The 18,623-nt window shown below is 39.3% G+C and overlaps 1 protein-coding gene across 21 annotated transcripts in view; it reads left to right on the top strand.

Moving 5' to 3' along the window:
- The window catches only part of PHLDB2 (pleckstrin homology like domain family B member 2), a 228,078-nt gene that overhangs the window by 170,483 nt on the left and 38,972 nt on the right, over positions 1 to 18,623 (top strand). For 19 of the 21 annotated variants that reach the window (XM_086675472.1, XM_086675463.1, XM_086675464.1 and 16 more), the window contains 3 exons: positions 9,566 to 9,694; positions 15,479 to 15,634; positions 16,569 to 16,679. In XM_086675472.1, the coding sequence (XP_086531598.1) occupies positions 9,566 to 9,694; positions 15,479 to 15,634; positions 16,569 to 16,679 (396 nt within the window). The remainder of the gene's footprint in view (positions 1 to 9,565; positions 9,695 to 15,478; positions 15,635 to 16,568; positions 16,680 to 18,623) is intronic. The other 2 variants (XM_086675473.1, XM_025913268.2) reach the window with 1 other exon arrangement.

Below are 18,623 nucleotides of genomic sequence, written 5' to 3'. Positions count from 1 at the left end.
TAAGCATCTGACTCTTGATTTCGGCTCAGGTCATGATCCATGGTGAGCGTGGAGCCTGCTTGGGATTCTTTCACTCCCCCTCTGCCCCTCTCTCATTCACTCTAGATAGATAAATAAATAAATAAGTAAATAAATATTAGATCATATCATTCTGATTTGTGTTCCAGCATATTTTATATAAATCTTAATTCCTGAGCTGGCGTGGGCCTTTCTGTCATTTTCCCCTCCTTCATATGATGTGCACGGTGGCCTTCTTTCTATTTGTTTAGACAGCCATCCTCCCCCACTTCCTGCCAGATCTGTTTCCTTGCAGATCTGTTTCCCATGCCTGGAATTCCCTGCCCCATATTCCATATCTTGTCGGTTCTGTCCTTCAGGGCGTAGGTTCATTGTTAGCTTTTCAGAAAAGCCCTTTCAGGCTGTTCCAGTCCGGAGTGTGTTCTCCCTGTTGTTCTTTTAGTCCTTTTACAAATCACATTTCATAATTCACATTTGCTTTGGGCTTGTGAGGTATTGATCTCCCTCTCTAGCCTGTGAAATAGAGCAAGGCCCCGCTAGCCACTGTTTACCCAGCTTACGGGAGATGTTAGAATACCACCCAGCATGCGTTGGGAATAGTGTCCCTGCGTCTCCTGCTAACAGTGAGTCCAGGCTGGGCCTTAACAGAAACACAGGGCCAAACACCTGCTCCAGAGCTACGCGCTGCCAAGTTCAGGCCATCTGGGATGGTCTGCTTATGTGCACATGCCAGTGGACTTCTAGTCAGGCTGCCATTGGAGCCCGAGTGTAAGACAGAAGGAGGAAGTGGCCTTTGCCCTTTTGGATCTCGTTTCCTTTTCTACACACCTGTTGCTGCTGTCAGACATAAACTGTGGAATGAGAAAACCAAAACCTGAAAAGATATCCCTGCCAGGCAAGCTCTGCTTCAGATGTTGATGGCACATCCTGTGAGCCTGGTCCTAGTGTTTTGGAGACAAGGCCTGGGGCCATAGGAAGAAGGCTTAATAACACCTCAGATTTCAAACACTGGTGTGAAATTATCGACATCGTTTCCTTGGCGATCAAGGCCAGTCTTTACTATTGTCTCTTACCTGCTTTGGGGACTGTAATTCTGTTTTACCTATTTGGTATAAATGAATGTACAGGTATCACTCGCTGCGAAAGTTCACGTTATGCCACTTCACGTTTGTGCAAGACCTCCACTAGTGCCTGTTTTCACTAACTCAAAGGAACCACAAGAGGATTTGCGCTTTTATGAAAAAAGGCAGGAGGTGAAAACAGACTTCAGGTGTGTACCGCTCTCAGCGTTTACCCCGCAGGAAGCAGCAGAGTGGCGCCCCCAGGCGCCCTCCCCGGGAACTACAGCAGCCTCTTAGCATCAAGCCCCCACCTCCTGACCATTTATGTCGTGCGTCAAATGAGCAAGATGTGTCCTAAGGTATCAGAAAAATCTAAGAGAGGTTATTTGGGGGGGGGGGGGGGTGGGAGGTGTCTGGGAATGCTTAAAACTTTCCCCCTATAAATTAGTGGTAATTGCTTCTTTGCTTTACACCCTTTATGCTTTATGAAAGGTTTCATAGGAGCGCTCCACTTTCAGGTACAGGGGGAAACCTGTACGTGATAGATGACTACTATTCATTATGTGTTACCATATAAAATATAAACTGTAGACATATTTATATATACAATATAAAACAGAGACCATGTGTTCAATTATATATTTATTGAACATTTTTGCAGAGGCTCCCTGAGCTCACTTTCCCTCCGCCCTCATGGGTTCCACTGTCAAGACCATCAAGACGTCCATTTCCATGCGGCTCTATACCACCTGCCTGTCATGTCCTCAGACAGTAGCCACATCACACATAGAGTCTCTAGGAACACGGATAAACCCTGCACAAATACAAGTACCGGACTAGAACATAAGTCCAGAGAGGATATTTATTTGAAGAAGTGGTAAGCAAAGAGGCCATAGTGTTTTTCTGGGGTGAGTAAAAGGAGAGAGAATTACTAATCTCTGCCCTAGTGAACCGATTCAGTTTAATGAGCTTGGTGGCAGAGCACAGAAGCCAGCAGAACCATGAAGCTCAGTTCTGGTGAAGGCCTGGTTGTGGACTGGCTTCCCTTCTTTCCACTCTCCCCCCACCAACTTTCCCCCTCCAAAACAAAGCCCAAAGGAAGGGACTGCTGAGCAGGTGCGGACATATGCATTTCTTTATGTAGGTTTCCTTCTGGTTTTGCCTATTTCTGACTACATTAAGAACCCAAAACTAAAATAGTTTTCCAATTTCCTCTACTTTATTATAGAGGAATTGCAATTTCCTCTAAGATTATTCTCTTTGTCTCCTTTGGCATACAAAACTCCGTAGTTGTACTGAGGTTCAGTAAAATGGTCAAGGAGGGGCTGTGCGTCCGTAGTCTTGTTGAAGAATCTTTCCATTACCCGGATGCTCATCATAAAGCTCAACCATTCTTTATTTTAGGATCTGTCCCCACACAGATAGATTATGGCGTTTTGTGGCTTTCCTGGCCTGTACGTTTTCATAACAAAACAGGCTTAAAAGTGTGAGTTGAAGCTTAAATCACTCTATGCCATACGCCATGTTCCACAATGAAATCTCAAGTTATTTGACTCATTTTTCTACAATAAGCGTATATCATTGTATCTTAAATGGTTAAATTTTATTCCCCATTATTATCTTGCCAAAGTACCTGTTACTTCCTCTCCATCCTTCCTTCAGAGCCTGGGGAAGACAGAGAGCCTGGCTCCGAATTCCTCAGCAAAGTGTTAATGCCTCTTGAGTACAGAGTGTTTGCCAAGTCACAGTCATGTTCAGAAGGGACCCAGCCCTTCCCGTGCCTCTTTCTTACATTTCAAAGTCAGCTCCTTGGCTAGAGGAAGTGGAAGTATATTGTGGGATTTGGGGATTAAATCAACAGGATTCCAGATTAGGGTTATTTTTTCTGGCAGTTGTTTGATTATATAAATCCCTGGTGTTCTAATTCTCCAGTTTTTTTGATACTAAACATCCATCAATTGTGTAATTAAAATGTCAAAACCAGAGGGGGAAAAAAATCTTAAGAAAGGAGTATAAGGATGTGTCTCTTTAGAAGCAGGCAGACAATGAGTTCTCAGCTCCCAACGTTTGTTGACATAGGTCCATAATCTTTTCTCTGCAATTCTAAAATCTGAAAAGTTTTGTGGAGGGAAAAAAAAGGTCGTTTTGTAAGATCGGCACCAAAAGGTAGTTGGTTGCAAAACCTGACTTTGACTGATATTCACACTTGCATGAATATTTGTAAGTAGCTGCAGAAATTGAACCATGTTTGATTGCAGGTACTGTCCCCGGGTCTTACTGGAAATGCCTTTTAATGCCTGTTCCCAGATCTTATTGGAAATGACTTTATATGAACTGTGTTACCTCTGTAAAATTCAGAATGTTCATAAATCTGGAACACATCTGGCCTTAAGAATTTCAGATAAGTGATTTTAGACCTAAAACAATTGCCTAATCTATGAACCTGTGAGAATGCCTACCTACCAAGCCACAGGGTTTAAGAACTAGAAGTAAAGGTGTTCTCAGGGTATATGGAAAGGACTTTGGATTGACTGCCCTTAGAAATGATGGCTTGGGTACTATGAATTTTAACACATCACTGTAACAACTCCAAATCTGACCCAGTGTTTCATGAAACACACTCAAATACTTTAGTATATGCTGAGTTCTGTGCTAAACAGTTTGGAAATTCCAAAGGTGGGCCTTAAGTCTTAATAAAATCTTTATTAAGCTAATAGGTTGCCAGATTTAACAGCAATTATATATATTATATATATAATATATAATATATATATCGCCTATATTTATGTGTGTGTGTATATATATCCTATATATATGTATGTGTATATGTATATGTATATCATAAGTACATGCCATCTTATAGATATTTATATATAAACATAAACATAAATATAAATATAAACGTATAGGATGCTCAGGTACATTTGAATTTCAGATAAACAGAAAATAATTTTTTGGTGTAATTATGCCCTAGGCAATATTTGAGACATACTTACATTAAAAGATCATTTGTTTTTTATCTGAAACTCAGACTTAACTGAGTGTCCTCTATTTTATCTGGCAGCCCTACAAGCTAATAAAGTAAGCATCTTTTTAGAGTAATCTTGAACCATCTGCTTACCAAGTATTACTTACATGTGGTAAAATTATTTTTTCTTTGGTATCCAAGAATTTTCTGTGTAATATTGAGATTCAAATAGAGCTAGCAAGTTAAATTTCGGTTCCTTCAAGAATACAACTTAAAAGAGAGAAAACTTGTGTTACTGTCTTCTAACCACATGTCCAGCAAAATAAGTGGTCCTATGATGAGCTTTGGATTATTCAGTTCATTAAGAATTATTGGTAATTCATGTGTACAAGTTCCAACTATCTAGGGTGAACCCATACACATTCCTGATCGTTTGTATGACTAGAAGAGGGCCACTTTGCCTCTGAACTTGAAATGCATCATCCCTCTCTGAATGCACCGTGGTTATTGGAATCTCACAGTTCTTTTGGTTTACTTGAGACATTTAATCTGAATGTAAAAAATCACACAATTGCGGTGTTACTTTTAAGAGGGGCCTTTTACACTATAAAGTAAAGGTGCTAAAGTCAAATGTTTTAAGAACAGTCATTGGTGCCTTGTGTATTAATGTCCCATGTCTTCATCAGAAAAATCAAATTGTTGGGCCACCTGGGTGGCTCAGTCAGTTAAGCATCTAACTTTGCCTCAAGTCATGATCTCATGGTTCCTGCGTTCAAGCCCCACATTGGGCTCTCTACTGTCAGCACATAGCCTGCTTTGGATCCTCTGTCCTCCTCTCTCTCAAAAATAAATAAACATTTAAAAAAAGAAGAAGAAAGAAAAAGCAGATTGTCAATTGCCTGTGCCTCTCACATCATCTTAGTTGGCTCATTCAGTGGTTTCCAGCCTGGCTGTGTATCAGAAAACATGGAGGGATTTTTAAAATGCTCATTCCCAGGTTGCCTGGGTGGCTAGGTCGGTTAAGCCTCCTACTCTTAACCTTGGCTCAGATCGTGATCTCATGGTTCGTGAGTTTGAGCCCTGCATCAGGCTCTGCTCTGACAGTGTGGAGCCTACTTGGGATTCTCCCTCTCTCTGCCCCTCACCCACTTACGCACCCTCTCTAAATACATGCATACATGCGTACATAAATGAAATACACTTTAAAAAAAAAATGCCCATTCCCTAGCCTTCTGCTCCTGGATGTCTGACTGAGTGGAGACCTGGAAAATAGTATATTGAAAAACCCACCCAGGTTTTTCTAATGTGAAGTTGGGGCTAAGAACCAGAAAGCCAACTGGGCTGTATTTTGTGAGGACAGTGATCAGGCTCCCTCTTTTCTCTACTTACAGTTCCCTTAAATATTTACTGAGTGAGTGAATAAACAATTCACCATGGAAACAAATGTAAGTCTGATTTTATATACTGACTTCTGCTTTAATTTGCTGTGAATAATTTACCTTTTAGGCACACCCATCTTAAATATTAAAAAAAGAAAAGGCAGAATCTGGCAACGAATTTGTGACCCAGTTGGATTTTGCCGGTACAGGAAAACAAGTCAACTCAAGAGCAGTGCTAACATAAGCAGCCATGTCTCCAGTGAGGTCACATTCTGGTTTTGGTCATGTAAATGCGCCCTCGTACATCGGGTTTTCCTGGAGTGTTCCAGTTCCTTGTAATCTTATTTTTTCAACAAAGTTAAATCTGTTAAATGTACTTAAGATTTATTAAATGGGCTCATTAAAATTTAATAAATTTATTAAAAGTTTAAATTTTATTTAATTTAAAATTTGTCACAATTCACTTAAATACATTTATTTCCTGAAAATAAATTCGTGACTCCGAAAAAAATGTTATGCTTCCTGCCAATGTGGTGTTTGCTGTGCCTATAGTAATTAGAATAGGTGAGTTTGCCAGTTTAAATCTGGGGAAAGGAAATAACACCAGTTTTCATACCTTACGTGTCAAAAGCAAGAATCTCTGACCCCTGGAATGCCATCAATTTGCCCATGTATTTGTCTTCGCTGTAAAAGGTGAGATTTTCAGTTCTGATTAACTGGTTGCCTAGAGCCAATTTTCCCTTGGCAACTTCCTGGACAATAAATAGAAGGTAGGAATGTTAATTTCTTTCTGGCTGGCACAGGAGTGATATCACCTCTGTGGTCCTCTCGGATTTATGGCCAGGCCCCAACTGCCACTAGACCTTTCATCCTTCCTTTGCCCTAGCTTTGGCCCCACTAAGCTTTCGCTCTGAGACCCAAGTAGTGGTCACAGCATTATTGGTAAACCAGAGGAGCTGCGGGAGGTTCTGATGGTGCCCGCTTGCATAATTCTTCTAATTGCCCCTTTGTATGGAATTGCGAAGCATTTTCAGCACCTCAGAAGGAAGGCACTATGCACACAGAAGGTACTTTTTAGTCGCTATCTGTGCTTATTAGTAGTAATAAAAAATTGAAAAAATTAATTTTAAAACTTGAGAGCATGAGAAGAATACTTTGGGGGAGCCTGGGTGGCTCAGTCGGTTAAGCATCTGACTTCGGCTGAGGTCATGATTTCACGGTTTGTGAGTTCGAGCTCCACATTGGGGCTCTGTGCTGACAGCCCAGAGCCTGGAGCCTGCTTCAGATTCTGTGTCTCCCCCTCTCTCTCCCCCTCCCGACTCACACTCTGCTTCTCCCTCAAAAATAAATAAACATTAAAAAAAATTTTAGGGGCACCTGGGTGGCTCAGTCGGTTGAGTGTCCGACTTTGGCTCAGGTCATGATCTCACAGTTCATGAGTTCGAGCCCCGCGTCGGGCTCTGTGCTGATAGCTCGGAGCCTGGAGCCTGCTTCTGATTCTGTGTCTCCCTCTCTCTCTGCCCCTGACCCACTCGCATTCTGTCTCTGTCTCTGTCCCTGTCAAAAATAAATAAACATCAAAAAAAAATTTTTTTTTTTTTTAAAGAAGAATACTTTGGTTATTTCTTTGGATTTGAGACCTATGTTTCAGGCCAGTGCCTTTCTGTGTAATCAAATATTATATCAATGTTTTCTAGCAAATGTAACTTTAAATTTACACTTTTTCACATATTGGATTGGATAGTTTTCTTTTTTCTTTTTTTTTTTTTTTTTTTTTTTTTTTTTAGCTTTCTTCTTGGATCTAGAATTGCTGCAAAATCCAATGATACAGTATCTAGAAATAGAACTCTTTTTGGATAAAATTCTTTTTTTTTTTTTTAATGTTTATGTATTTTTGAGAGAGACAGAGACAGACTGAGCGGGTTAGGGGCAGAGAGAGAGGGAGACACAGAATCCGAAGCAGGCTCCAGGCTGCGAGCCATCAGCACAGAGCCCGATGCCGGGCTCGAACTCAGGAGCTGTGAGATCATGACCCGAGCTGAAGTCGGAGGCTCAATCGACTGAGCCACTCAGGCGCCCCATTGGATCAAATTCTTTTGCTGTGTAAATAGGGCAATCTTTGATCCATACACGGAAGAAATAATACATTTTCTTATCCAAAAGTCAACAGGTGTTTTGTATTCCTGGTTGTATTAAAGGGGAAAAAAATGATTCATTCTGAAACTAAAGAAAGAATCTAAGTGGCCCTAGTGTTTTGAACTTTACTGTGAATGAACACATGATAATCCTTCATTCTGTGAACCATGCCATTCTCTCTCCAACTTCTGCACTGTCCATGTGCACGGTGGACACAGTTGCCATTAAAGACTGAAGAACTTTCTGGATAGTCTCTGGAAGTTGCAGAAGCATTTTTAGATTGATATAGGAAATAGGATTCTCAGTTTTATGACTTCTGGATTTAATCATTTTGAGAGAAAAAAGAATGTACTTCTAAATCTAAATATACATTTCTTTTTTTGTTTATTTATTTTATTTTATTTTTTTATTTTGAGAGAGAGATAGAAAGCAGGCAAGGGAAGGGCAGAGAGAGGGAGACAGAATCCCAAGCAGGCTCCACACTGTCCACACAGAGCCCGATGAGGGGCTCGAACTCGCAAACCGTGAGATCGTGTCCTGAGCCAAAGTCAAGAGTCAGACGCTTAACCTAAGCCCGAGCCACCCAGGCACCCCTGAATATACATTTCTAAAATGCCCTTGACATTTTCAAGTTTTCTGCCAAAAATGGAGACCTCCGGGAACTGGTATGGGTTTTTGTGTCGTACAGTTTTAGATTTAAACCGTAACCTCTTTTGTAAAGAATTTAAATATATGTTTACCCAGGAAATCGTGGCCATTTGGATGAAGACATTATAGTGAGTATAATTTTATAGGACTACTGCAGGAGCTTCATCTTTTAAACAAATCCTTCTCTGATAATGCTTAGAAGGCGGTGTCACCGCCACCAGTGCGCATAGAATGAACTAAGGAGAGTCAGGTGGTGGTCACTGTGTGTACTGAGGGTCAAGCCACGGTAGTGCTTCATGAAGTAGGCTGTGTAGGCTGAGAGAGTTACATCAGGTAAAATTTAGCCTTCAAGGCTTCAGAGCCTCATGAAGAGAACAGGACTTGGGAAGACAAGAACTACACAGGTTGAAGTATTGTTTCTCAACTCAATAGGTGACACATCAAGCTGGGTAGTCACTGAATTACAGGATTTGTCTGGTAGACCTGCATCCAGAGTCACCTTGGAGTGTGTGACTGGGAAGGACTGAGTGTTGTCTCCTCCTTTCTCTTCTGTTTTCTGACTCCCGGTGTTCTCCTTTCCTTTTCCCCATAATCCATGTTTCAAGTATTTCTTATGTCAGTCAGTGTAGAGAAGTCTTCATCTCCACAGTAAACGTCACACGTTGTTGGTGTATCTGAACTGCACAATACGCCTTCCCTTGCTGTTTTGTCAGGCTTGACTTCTCCCTTGCTCTCTCAGCCTTTGAATTCAGTGCTCCTCTTAGAATCAGATTTTCTACTTGCTTAAGCTTTGAAGTTTGCTAAACAGCTAGACCTATTTCAGATGACCGGGGAGACAGCTAGTGCATCTGGCAGACTTCCGACCTGAGAACAAAGTTACAATAATTTCCAAAGCTTGCTTAACAAATGCCTTGAGTAAATTGGAGCACGACAGTACTTGAGGTAAATGCCTGGTTTCCTTTGTCTGGTTCGCTGCCAAGGGACTCTCTGCAAGGCTGTCTTATAAATTTGGTTGGCATTTCTTTTGTTCTTGGTTGACCGTTGACCAACATCGCCGTTGCTTCCTTCGCTCTGTAACGTGGTGGAAGGAAGGAGGAATGGAAGGAAAGGCGGGGGTCATTGTCTACACTCAGTAAAGTGGGCCATGTTTTGAGAATGCAGAAATGGGACCCCCTTGTCTTTACTTCCACTTATACCCCTTTATCTTAGTCACTAGCAAGGTACGTTTCAATATTCATAGGGTATCTCATTTGTGCGTATGTGTGTTTGTGTTACCCTTGGGAAATATTCACTAACGCCTGCCTCGGGTATGAAGGTAATTTCTGTTCTTCTATTTTCTGATTTCTGAACTTCAGGAGAAGGTAAAGCTTGATGCTGAAAGGGAAAAACTAGAGAGGCTTCAGGAGCTTTACTCCGAGCAGAAGACCCAGCTGGACAATTGTCCTGAGTCCATGAGGGAACAATTACAACAACAACTGAAGAGGGTCAGTAGCAAACAGGAATGTGCCAGGTTTTTTTGTTTTTGTTTTTTGGTGTCTTTTCGATTAAGTTCCACTTACCTATGACTTCTACTTCACGTAGCGTAAATTTGCATAAGTTCTAGTCATTAGATACTTTTTAAATAGAAATATGCATGCTGACGATATATATATATTATTTCATGCTAATCAGTTAAACAACTCCTTGTCAGAATCCTTCACTAATTTCTAATGCAGAAACAGTCCTGGAGTCATTCTCCAGAATAAAAGAGAGCTATTCCTGACATATAACTGACACCACGATTGTAGCATTTAAATCGGCTGACATCTTTCCCTGCACTCTCTGCTACACCATGAGTACTGTTTGCCCTTGGATGATTTTATACTTTGGTCCAAAAATTATCCTATTTTCTGACTTGCTTCCCATCATCACTCGTTGTTGTTGTTGTTTTTTTCTTTCTGCTTCTTAGTGACATTGAATTCATTAGCACAACCACAGCAAACGCCAAGGCCCAACCTGCAGGTCAATGCCCTCAACGTCTTCTCAGGCGAGCTTCGTAATTTTTTAAAGCTCAGTGCCGCATGGGCTTTGTAGTTGGACTTTATTCTCCGATCGTTAAAGTTGGCAGTGCTCACCGCGACCATGCTGGTTATCCGCTGAAATGAGGCTCCTGGGGTAGATAGTTTCACTAACACCAGCAAGACCACTTGATATTTCAGAGTCTCTCATCAACTGAGTTATTTGCTATAAACAGCGACCCAAATAAACTCTGACCTTGGCGGAGCAGTCATGAACGGTCTGAGGTCTCGAAAGGAGTCACGTAATAGTAGTTTGTATGAAGTGACTAACAATTTATGATTCCATGTGATTAGAAAAGAAAGCACGTTTCATTCTTGGGAGTAGGCAAGTTGAAACATCCGCTAAGAGAGCCACCCTTGAAAATGTTTAAGATTGCTTTTAATACAAAAATATTTGATACCTTAGAGTATCACCAGGTTATGAAAAATTACATCTGAAACTTCAATGTATCACAGAGATTGAAAGCATCTTAATAAATAGTACCAAAGGCAGACAGGTTTACCTGAAGCATAATGATTTTAATATTTTAACAAATAGTAAATTTCTTACTAATATTGGATCAAAAAAGTCCCAGCAGTGTTTCTTCCTTGTTACTCATGTTATTGTATACAGCTGAATTTGCTGGAAGAAGATAAAACTTCCTGTCCCTCAATGTCATAATTCTCTGGAAATCTTGTGATAAAAACAATTGGGGAAAATAATTGTATTTGTAAAATCATTTTCATTTGCAATTTGTTTGCGTTTATGCCAGTTCACCAAAGAGACTGAGAGACGGACTTTTATATTTGTTTCCTATTTTTCAACTCTCCTTATTACTGAAGATTTTACACAGTGGCCGTAAGACTTTATTTAGAGTCGGCAGCAACTTCTATATTTTGTTCTTCTCTGCCTCTGGTTACCTAGTTATTGCTTTGCCTTCTTTATCAACATGGCTGCACATAACAGTTGGAGGATTTTATTAAGAACCTGGACTCAGACTGATACAAATAAGGCTTCATCTAGCCTCTACAGGATAACTTATAAACTTATGTCTGTTCTAAGGATGTTGACTGCAAAGGAGGACAGGATATTCCACTCTTTCAAGGCAGAGACCCTTTCTTCCTCTCCAAGCGGAGTGTAAAATTCGTATTGCAAACCCCTGTCCTTGGGAGAGATAACTGGCTTGTAGTAGTAGTAGGTTCTGTTCACCTGTATTAAGAAGTCTACGGATTCTATTTTACAAGGATGACGACCAGAGTAACTTTTCACCAATCCCATGACCTAATCAGTAAAAAGTTCACTTAGTTCATGAGAAGTCCGTTCATGCTAAGAACTTCCTGTGTTACCACAGCTCATTTCCCTTCAGACTTCAAACACATCAGAATACCACCTCATTACAAAGCTTTCCTGAGGCATTTAAACTAGATCCAGTAAAGGTGGTTTTATTACAACGAATTTCATTAGGTGGCGAGTCATACAAAATAAAAAAAGAAAAAAGAAAAACATCATTTTCTTAAACCATGTGTTGTCCCAAATACTTAAGCTGAAATTCTGGAATGATTTTTTGCATACAAAACTATGGATTTATGACTGGACTTCTCCGTCTTCTTTTTTTTTTTTTTTTAATGTTTATTCATTTTTGAGAGTGTGAAGAGAGAGAAAGAGACAGAGCATGAATTGGGGAAGGAGAGAGAGAGAGGGAAGGAGACACAGAATATGAAGCAGGCTCCAGGCTCTGAGTTGTCAGCACAGAGTCCGATGTGGGGCTTGAACCCATGAAGCGTGAGATCATTACCTGAGCTGAATTCAAACACTTAACCCACTGAGCCACCAGGCACCCCAGACTTCTTATATCTAATTCCCTGCCTTAGAATCAGAATGCGGTTTCCGTCTGAGTAGTTGTATACATACAACTAGACATGGGCTCACCAGTTGAATTGTTCCCTGGGATGCAAGCATTTTGGAAAAGAAAGCAGAAGTTAAAGGTGTCTTTTGTTTGCCAGGATAAGTTCTACTATTAAACGAAGGAGACACCTGACTAGGACAGTTTTCAGATGCTTTTGATGATTTACTCAACTGAATGGTTGATTTCAGTCTCTTGATTAAAAAAAAAAATAATAATATATATATATATATATTATATATATGTATATATATTCAGTGATATCTATAATTAGGAGACCATTTTTCTCACTGGCTCTACAACCAGTTTCTCCTTTAACCTTAGACAAGTCATTCAACCTCTATGGGCCTCAGTGTCCTCATATTAAGAAATGAGGAGGTTGCTTTAATGATTTCAATTGTCTTCCAAATTCCAAAGATGAGCATTTGTTAAAGTGTTTGACTATTGGGCATAAGATGGAGAAATGTTAACAAATCCTGAGCCCCACTTAAATTTGTTTTCAAAGTTGGCCTTGAGCTGTCATGAGATTGTTACTGTACCACATACCATATCTATTCTCTTCTTCTGTCCCTCTGCTAAGCAAAGAAAACATTAAGGTCTGCATATAAACTTCTGCCATATAAATTCTCAAAACAATTATTAGCAAGAAGGAATGGCATTGAATTTTCTTGAATGCAGCTGTTTTATTTCCTTTCACTCCTGGCCTTTGAGGTTGCCAGGCAGTAGAGATTTGTAATGTTCCTTTTAGAGAGTGAAGTTGAGTTACAATGTTCATTCAAGTAGTCATGGCCTTGACTTTGAGCTTCCTGTATATATTACTCTGTGCTCAATTAAGCTACTCCTGCCCCCAAATTCCATCCCCTGAATTCTTATTCTTATCCGAAATCTTTGCAAGCTTTTTTCCCCCACCAAGTTGTGTTTCTCTTACAGTGTAAGTTTACATACACACATTCTAATTGTTTAGATAACTTGATCAGATGATTATACCAGCAGATTCTGAGTGCTCAGCCTAGCTTTAATTTTCAACCTTCCTACCCAGTGTGCTGTTATTGTCATGCAACAGTTTAAATATTTACTACAAATTAGTGGCTCTGTGACCTTCATGGGGTTAAGATAACAAATGCTGCATTTTAACCAGATGTGGAATAAGTGACTGAGTGGCATAGTGTGTATATTGTGAGACAGATGCCCACTTCAAGTAAAGATTATTTATATACTAAAAAAAAAAGTTTATGGAATTATTTATCTCAATAATCTTTAACCACAAACCAAACTTAATGGAAAGACCTTAAAAACTTGGGCATGTATGACCACATGGGTAAATATATTCACTGATGTATTGCTTCAAGACTACAGGTATTTTGTTTCAAGACATGATACTTGAGTTCTCTCTTAATTATTTCTATAGTGACTAGATTTGGTCCAAATTCATTAATTCCTTTAGAAGTTATAAGCATAACATGTCTGATAAACTTGAAATGTCAACCAAAAACTTCAAACCAAGACCACTTTCTGTTTGGCCAATTAAAATATAAAAAAGTGCTAAGAAATGCTGAATATATTTTTCAAACTGTTTTTCCTGCTCTTAAGTTTTCAGAATACACTGTGTTGACATAATAATCTTGTTGCTATAGTGTTGCTTGTAATTGCATGGTAGCTAATAGTCCTTCTATGAATCATCTCCAGAATAAAATTCATTCCAGAAGGCAGAAACGTATTATTCCATTTGATTAAAAGGCTCAATTTATCACTTACATAAAAAAAGGAGGTGGTATGTTTAAAAACTGATATAAATCTCATTTATCATATTAATTTATCCAACTCTTTGTGATGTTTTGGTTAAAAAAAAAAAAAATGCCTTGGCTGTTTTACCTATGTAGAGTTGTAAACCATATTGCCTAGCTGCTGTTTCTTTTGGCCATATATTACTTACAAATTATATATTTTTTAAAAATATTCTATACATACCACATTTATGGTTTTGTCAAAGGCTCCAAAATTAAGTTTTTTTTCATGTAAGTTGAAGAATAATTTATACAACATGAGCCAGACTCTGCACAGATACAGATTCACGTCTGTCTTCAGACATTTCATAGGTTAGGAAATACCTGTCCTAGACCATCTGATTTTTGTGATTTCTGATCTTTCTTAAATGTCTTCAAATTGTTCCCAAATAGTAGTGCTTAACCATTTGAGTGACTCTTTGTGCCTAATGAACGCTGGGGTTCCACTCTTTCCAGTAAAAATCTTTGTAAGCAATTTTATGGGATTCGCAGAAGCCCAGTGTAAAAATACCAACCTCAAACTGTTTTCAATGACTTCTCTTTTAAATAAAATTATTTGATCATACATGCCTATATATATGATATTATATATTATAATATTATAAATATGTATAATATTATAAATATGTATACTGCATATGTGCTCCAAAATATATGTTTATTCAAAATAGTGTACATAGACTCTACCTTAATATACAGTAGAGAACATTTATTGAGAAATTGTAAAAGACAAGAAAAACTAAAAATAAATATGAAGAAGGTCTAATATTTTCTTCTTATACCCCAGGGGATTGTGTCGTGTGCCACTGGGGGCACACATACCCCTCTTAGAGACCTCTAATCTGTATGTGTGCCAGAGTTTGAATCTTTTTTTATAGTCAATAACTTTGGGATCTTGAATTTGATCTCTATGCCAAATTCTCATTTCATTTGAAAATTTGTGGAAAATAGGAGTTTTCTCAAGAGATCATGTCACACCTTGGTCAGCAGATAATGTTTAGTAATTTACTGAGTCTTTTTATACCTTAGGATCTATTTTAAAACCACTTAATTGATTTAAAGCAAGAATTCCAACACCCAGGGGCCCCTGGGTGGCTCAGTCAGTTAAGCATTCGACTCTTGACTTTGGCTAAGGTCATGATCTCACGGTTCATGAGAGCTAGCCAGTGTTGGGCTCTGTGCTGACAGCGCAGATTTTCTCTCTCTCTCTCTCTCTCTCTCTGTCCCTCATCTGCTCGTGCTCACTCTCTTTCAAAATAAATAAATAAACTTAAAAAAAAGGAATTCCAACATCCACAGAACAGTCTAAAACTGAGTCAAATAAATGCTCCTCTCCCACCCCACCCCCAGTTCCTTTCAATACCACACTAATGGCCTTGGCTCTGGGATTTAACTCCAAAAGAGAGGATTATCTTGTTCCCACCCTGGTCAGTATAGTAATCGAAAAGATATTTTGGACTGTTTGCTTTTAATAATTTTTTCTTCACATTAAGAAGGCTGCAGCCATCCTGGTATGTCTTGTTTTCATTTTGTTTTCTCCCCAGGATGCTGACCTGTTGGATGTAGAGAGCAAACACTTTGAAGACTTGGAGTTCCAGCAGCTTGAACATGAGAGCCGCCTGGATGAGGAAAAGGAGAACCTGACCCAACAGCTCCTGCGCGAAGTAGCCGAATATCAACGGAACATTGTTACCAGAAAGGTACTTTAGCCAGGCGTCATTCAGTGTAAAAAATCCAATTCACCTCTCTCTCTCTGTCTACCAGTCTTTATATCTGAACATCTCTGTGTGTGAAACCGCATGTGACGCTGGAAAGAGTATGGAGCCTGCCATCTATATACCATGGGGTGCTCCAAACTAGATAAACTGGCATGTGGTCTAGTTATCATTACTTAATGCTACAGATGCATTTAGAAATAATATCCGGTTGTTTCACATGCATGGAAACCAAGGGAGAGAAAATCAGAAATCTAAATATTTGTCTTAAGTTACTTGCTTTTGCAATCATAGTAACTGGATTTAGAATTAACTCTGTGAACAAAGCCTATTTTGGAATTGTCTGTTGCCATTGTTCGTAGTTGTCAAGCTAACTGGTAGCTTACAACCATTAGAAATAACCCCGTGGAATGCCATGCACATTGCTGGCCCACCCAGTGGCCACACCCAGATGTCCAGCCCAGGATTCACCTCTTTTTCCAAAATTTAGACTCACATCCCAGGGCTCGGTACTAAACCAATAAAATTCAGGGAAAGGAAGATGAAGAAGTTGACATCTTAAGCTCTCAGTTTAAATAAGAAATTCCATTGTTATTTTTTCCATAAGGCGTCTCCCAAGATGATGTCAAAAATTCATTTATAATCTAAAACAAGATTTCCTGTTGACTTCTGGATTCTTCAAATAGATTTTTAAGTCACTTGGACTATATTGACCTCAGGTAAAGAAAAAGCCTTGAGCTTGGGAGGTCAGAGAAACTATCTCACAGTCTCTGGGTAATGATAATCACTGGCTACCACCAATGAAAATGTGGCCGCTGCTGATCCAGTTGTAAACACTTTCCTCCCTTTTCCGGAACATACTGGCAAACTTTTGAATTGTCTAACATGCATCTACATATGATCATGTTTTTCCCTGCAGGAAAAGATTTCTGCCTTGAAAAAGCAAGCCAATCACATTGTTCAGCAGGCTCAGAGAGAACAAGATCATTTTGTAAAAGAAAAGAATAATTTAATAATGATGTTGCAAAGAGTAAGTATTTCCTTTTCAGCTCTGGTTGCAAGAAAACTCAGGTGCCAACTTGGGGAAAGTTGCTTCCTTCAGAGCAAGTACCTTTTACTTGTGAATAGTGAATTACAATTTAAAGAAGCTTTGTAATATATATTTGTATTTAATCCTCCACATTAATAAGCTGATGATCTGTGAATAATTAACTATAATTCAGAAAATAGGCAAGGACATTTTCCTCATGCTTTTTCCAGTGTGAAAATTCAAATTATGGAAAATATGTACATTTTCTGATTTTCCTCTTTTAAATCGTATTTTTCATCAAATAGGCAGAACATATTCTGCTTTTTTTTCTTTTTTTCTTTTCTTTTTGGCCGCTACCAAATATTTGGCTCCGCTGCTGTGGTATTTTTAACTCCAGTTATTTGCATGTGGCAAATTGCCACACTGAGCTTAGTTAGGCTTAATTAACTAGGGAGACATCCTACATGGGTGACAAGATCATCCTCTCCAAAGGGACTGTGTGTTCCCCTCTGCCCAGCACCTAAAATGGCTGCATTAAAGGGATTCCTTTGCCCAACCTGCAGCCTGATCTTCTGACATAGTCCCTGGCCTAATGTTAGGTCTAAGACGCTGAGAGGTAAAGTTAATGGGGCTAGTCTCAGGACTGAGCCTTGTATCCAGGCCACTACCTAGGAGGTGATCCTGAAAACATGAGATGGACCCAGAATGGGGTACAGGAGAAAGAATGATGGATTAAAGGATGAGGCTGTACCGTGGTCCCACCTAGAAGAAATGTAGCTGCACTATTTTCATCTTAGCTACTCAGCTATTTTTAGGTTGAAAAGAGAGAGAAAAATGGTCCTTCACATAGAATTATGAGTTCACTCAAGGTGCCTATGTAGCCCACACAGATCCCTGATAGCTCCCCTCCTCCTGCTTCTTCAGCACCTGGAAATCTCTGAATGGATGTATATTTTCCATCCCTGTCTCCTGTTCTGGGGATGAACTCTGGTTCCACTAACCTCCCCATCACCCTTTGCATGTGATAGTCAAAGGCACAGCTTAAATTAGATAGTGTAATATGTAGTATTTAAGTGGTTTCTGAACCTTTGGGAAAAATGGGGGGAAAGTCTCATAAGAGATAGATTTTTTAAATGGGTAATCACAATCATAGAAATGCCACTTTCTCATTAAAATATATAAAGTATAATTCTATTCTAAAAATTGTGGTCTAAAGGTTATGGTTTATGTTTTCCCAAATTGATCTATAGATATATCTCAATCTTTATAAAAAAGCTTTTAATGTTTATTTATTTTGATGGGGGGAAAAAGCATGAGTCAGGGAGGGACAGAGAGAGAGGGAGACACAGAATCCAAAGCAGGCTCCAGACTCTGAGCTGTCAGCACAGAGCCCGATGCAGAGCTTGAACCTATGAACCATGAGATCATGACCTGAAATGAAGTCAGATGCTCAACCAACTGAGCCACCCAGGTGTCCCTAGATATATCTCAATCTCGATCAAAATCCCAACAGACTCTTTTTATAGAAATTGACACAAGTTGATGCTAAAATTTACAATTGATCTGCATTATTTATGAAGTTTATATTTGTGAATTTGCTGGCTCACTAAGATCTATTTGTAGGCCCCAAATCAATACTTGTCTTATGGTTCATTGATGGACATGTGCAGAACGGTGGCAATTTGTAATCACTCAGCATACACCGTCCCAACTGAGGTTGAACGAAGCAACACTCTGCCTTTGTGCTCCAAGTGTCATAGAGTAAAGAGATGTGTCCTTTTTGTGGGCTATTTCGTGCTATGTTTTCACATTTTTTGTGCTTTTCATTGATGATTTTGCTGTTTAAATTACCTCCCGAGCATAGTGCTAATGTACTGTCTACTGTTCCTAAGGGCAGGAAGTTTATGATGTGCCTTATGGAAAAAATGCATGTGTTAAAAGAGC

The sequence above is a fragment of the Puma concolor genome, chromosome C2 (genome assembly GCF_028749965.1).
Source record: "Puma concolor isolate L17-30 chromosome C2, mPumCon1.1.hap2, whole genome shotgun sequence".
Taxonomy (NCBI): domain Eukaryota; kingdom Metazoa; phylum Chordata; class Mammalia; order Carnivora; family Felidae; genus Puma; species Puma concolor.
The sequence above is the reverse complement of the archived record's forward strand: the minus strand, read 5'-3'. Positions and strand labels throughout refer to the sequence as shown.